Source organism: Babylonia areolata, chromosome 30 (genome assembly GCF_041734735.1).
Source record: "Babylonia areolata isolate BAREFJ2019XMU chromosome 30, ASM4173473v1, whole genome shotgun sequence".
NCBI lineage: Eukaryota > Metazoa > Mollusca > Gastropoda > Neogastropoda > Buccinidae > Babylonia > Babylonia areolata.
In genome coordinates this window covers 21,907,253-21,911,528 of record NC_134905.1, presented here as the reverse complement: position 1 = coordinate 21,911,528, position 4,276 = coordinate 21,907,253, and the positions used below count along the sequence as shown (strand labels likewise).

Sequence of the window (4,276 nt, the reverse complement as noted above, 5' to 3'; positions counted from 1 at the left end):
GATTAAGGACAGATTTAGGCCCTAAGGATAGGATTAGGATTAAGGACAGAGTTAGGCCCTAAGGATAGGATTAGGATTAAGGACAGAGTTAGGTCCTAAGGATAGGATTAGAATTAAGGACAGGGTTAGGCCCTGAAGATAGGATTAGAATTAAGGACAGGGTTAGGCACTAAGGATAGGATTAGGGTTAGGGACAGGGTTAGGCCCTAAGGATAGGATTAGGATTAAGGACAGGGTTAGGCCCTAAGGATAGGATTAGGATTAAGGACAGATTTAGGCCCTAAGGATAGGATTAGGATTAAGGACAGAGTTAGCCCCTAAGGATAGGATTAGGATTAAGGACAGAGTTAGGTCCTAAGGATAGGATTAGAATTAAGGACAGGGCTAGGCCCTAAGGATAGGATTAGGATTAAGGACAGGGTTAGGCCCTAAAGATAGGATTAGAATTAAGGACAGGGTTAGGCACTAAGGATAGGATTAGGGTTAGGGACAGGGTTAGGCCCTGAAGATAGGATTAGGATTAAGGACAGGGTTTAACCCTAAGGATAGGATTAGGATTAAGGACAGGGTTAGGCCCTAAGAATAGGATTAGGATTAAGGACAGGGTTTAACCCTAAGGATAGGATTAGGATTAAGGACAGGGTTAGGCCCTAAGGATAGGAATAGGGTTAGGGACAGGCCCTGATGGTAGGATTAAGGCTAAGGACAGGAGTAGGCCTCATTAGTCACCTCCGGACCCACAGCCACCGATCTTCCATCTGATTTTTGAAGCCATGGACATCTTCGAATCCGAAGGATTAGGATTAGGGTTGAGGACATGGGTAGGCAGGCCCTAAGGATGAGGAACAGGCTCAAGGACAGGAGATAGACACAGGCACAGGCTTGTCTTCCTTCAGACGTGGTAGGCCCCAAAGAAGGTCAGGCTGGTGTTGACCTTGTTCAGGTGGCTGTAGTTGCATTTGACAGTGATGGTGTCTTTCTCCTTCAGGCCGAAGACCCCATCCAGGAAGGACACGTGCGTGTCGAGGACAGTCTGTGATCTCAGGACGATTCTGCGCAGACATGTTACATGAACGAATGAAGAAACGAACGAATGAATGGATGAATGAACGAACGAATGAATGAATGAACGAACGGACGAACGAACGAGTGAACAAACGAACGAACGAATAAATGAATGAATGAACAAACAAACGAATGAACGAATGAAGAAACGAACGAACGAACGAGTGAACAAAAGAACGAACGAATGAATGAATGAATGAATGAATGAATGAATGAACAAACGAATGAACAAACAAACGAATGAATGAATGAACAAACGAATGAATGAATGAATAAATGAATGAATGAATGAACAAACGAATGAATGAACAAACGAATGAATGAATGAATGAATTAATGAATGAATGAATGAATGAATGAACGAACGAACGAGTGAACAAAGGAATGAATGAATGAATGAACGAACGAATGAACAAACAAACGAATGAATGAATGAATGAATGAATGAATGAATGAATTAATGAATGAATGAATTAATTAATGAACGAACGAACGAGTAAACAAAGGAATGAATGAATGAATGAATGAATGAATGAACGAACGAACGAACGAATGGACGAATGAATGAATGAATGAATGAATGAATGAATGAATGAAAGAATGAATGGACAGATGAATAAATGAATAAACGAAGAACTAAATAAAGCAATGTATAGGCCAACGGATGTACAAATAGTTAGATGAATGGATGAATGAATCAATGAATTCACAGATAAACAAGCTGTAAAATGAATAGATATATAGATTGATAGATAAATAAATAAATAAATAAATAAACAGCCACATACATACCAATTATTCAAATAGATAGACATAGCCATTGTTTCAGACACATTGTTTAGGTACATAATACATCATTGTTTAAGTTCATACATACCCATTTTTCAAGTACGTACAAACCAAATACACACTCAAGTACAATACCCATTGTTCGAGTACTTGCATACTCATTCTTCGAGTACACGCATACCCACTGTACAAGTATATATAAAAAACCACAGTTCATATACATTCACGCGTGTTCAACTGCATACATATCCATTGTTCAAGTACATTTACACCCAATGCTCAAGTACATATACACCCATCGTTCAAGTATATGCTCATTCTTCGAGTACATATATACTCATTGTTCAAGTAAAAGAAAACTGAAACTTCCCCAATACACACCCATTGTTTCAGTAGAATGAGACAGAATCGACCCCATACATGCCCATTGCTCAAATGCAACAAAACTGAAACTACCCCCCCCCCCACACACACACACCCAGTGTTTGAGCAAAGCAAACCCTGAACCTACCCCCCCCCCCCCCACCTCCACACACACACACATCAATTCCTCGAGTGAAACCAAGTAGAATAAAACGGAACGCACCCACCCCCTCCATTTCTCAAGTAAAGCAAGTGAACATAAAACTGAAACTACCCCCCCCTACCCCCCTCCACACACATACATCCATTTCTCAAGTGAAACAAGTAAAATAAAACTAAAAAACTACCCCCCACCCCCCTCCACACACATACATCCACTCCTCAAGTGAAACAAGCAAAAATAAAACTGAAACTACCCCCCACCCCCCTCCACACACATACATCCACTCCTCAAGTAAAACAAGCAAAAATAAAACTGAAACTACCCCCCACCCCCCTCCACACACATACATCCACTCCTCAAGTAAAACAAGCAAAAATAAAACTGAAACTACCCCCCACCCCCCTCCACACACATACATCCACTCCTCAAGTAAAACAAGCAAAAATAAAACTGAAACTACCCCCCCACCCCCCTCCACACACATACATCCACTCCTCAAGTAAAACAAGCAAAAATAAAACTAAAACTACCCCCCACCCCCCCTCCACACACATACTTCCACTCCTCAAGTAAAACAAGCAAAAATAAAACTGAAACTACCCCCCACCCCCCTCCACACACATACATCCATTCCTCGAGTGAAACAAGCAAAAATAAAACTGAAACTACCCCCCGTACCCCCCCCCCCCCACACACATCCATTCTTTAAGTAAAACAACTAAAGAAAACCGGAACTACCCCCTACACACCGATTCCTGAAGTGAAACAAGTGAAAACAAAACTGACTCCCCACCCTCACACACATACATCAATTCCTCAAGTAAAAAAACAAGTAAAAATAAAACTACCCCCCTCCTCCCCTCCCCTCCCCCTACGCATCCATTCTTCAAGTAAAACAAGTAAAAATAAAACTAACCCCCCCCTCCCCCCACACACACATCAATTCTGCGAGTAAAACAAGTAAAAATAAAACTACCCCCCCTACACACATCAATTCCTCAAGTAAAACAAGTAAAAATAAAATGAAACTACCACCACCCCCCCTTGCCCACGCCAAACACACATCAATTCTTCGAGTAAAACAAGTAAAAATAAAACTGCCCCCCCCCCCCGACACACACACACACATATCAATTCTTCAAGTAAAAGAAGTAAAAATAAATGTGAAACTACCCCCCCCCCCCGGTGCCCACGCCACACACACAATTCTTCGAGTAGAACAAGTAAAAATAAAACTACCCCCCCCCCCATGCCCACTACACACATCAATTCTTCAAGTAAAACAAGTAAAAATAAAACTACCCCCCCCCCCCCCCCCCCCCCCCACACACACACATCAATTCTTCGAGTAAAACAAGTAAAAATAAAACTAACCCCCCCCCCCCCCTCACACACACACACACACACACCAATTCTTCGAGTAAAACAAGTAAAAATAAAACTGCCCCCCCATCCCCCGACACACACACACACATATCAATTCTTCAAGTAAAACAAGTAAAAATAAAAGTGAAACTACCCCCGTCCCCCCCTCCGTCCCCCCCCGTGCCCACGCCACACACACATCAATTCTTCGATAAAGCAAGTAAAAATAAAACTGAAACTACTCCCCATAAGTGGAGTGATGGCCTAGAGGTTAATGCGTCCGTCTAGGAAGCGAGAGAATCTGAGCGCGCTGTTTCGAATCACGGCTCAGCCGCCGATATTTTCTTTCCCTCCACTTGACCTTGAGTGGTGGTCTGGACGCTAGTCATTCGGATGAGACGATAAACCGAGGTGCCGTGTGCAGCATGCACTTAGCGCACGTAAAAGAACCCACGGCAACAAAAGGGTTGTTCCTGGCAAAAATTCTGAAAGAAAAATCCACTTCGATAGGAAAAAAACAAATAAAACTGC

At 42.4% G+C, this 4,276-nt stretch overlaps 1 protein-coding gene across 1 annotated transcript in view; it reads right to left on the bottom strand.

Moving 5' to 3' along the window:
- Window positions 1-613: 613 nt before the first annotated feature.
- Window positions 614-4,276, bottom strand: part of LOC143275483 (uncharacterized) — a 14,985-nt gene continuing 11,322 nt past the window's right edge. The window contains exon 6 of the mRNA XM_076579633.1: window positions 614-1,052. Within this exon, the coding sequence (XP_076435748.1) occupies window positions 893-1,052 (160 nt within the window). The 3' untranslated portion in view covers window positions 614-892. The remainder of the gene's footprint in view (window positions 1,053-4,276) is intronic.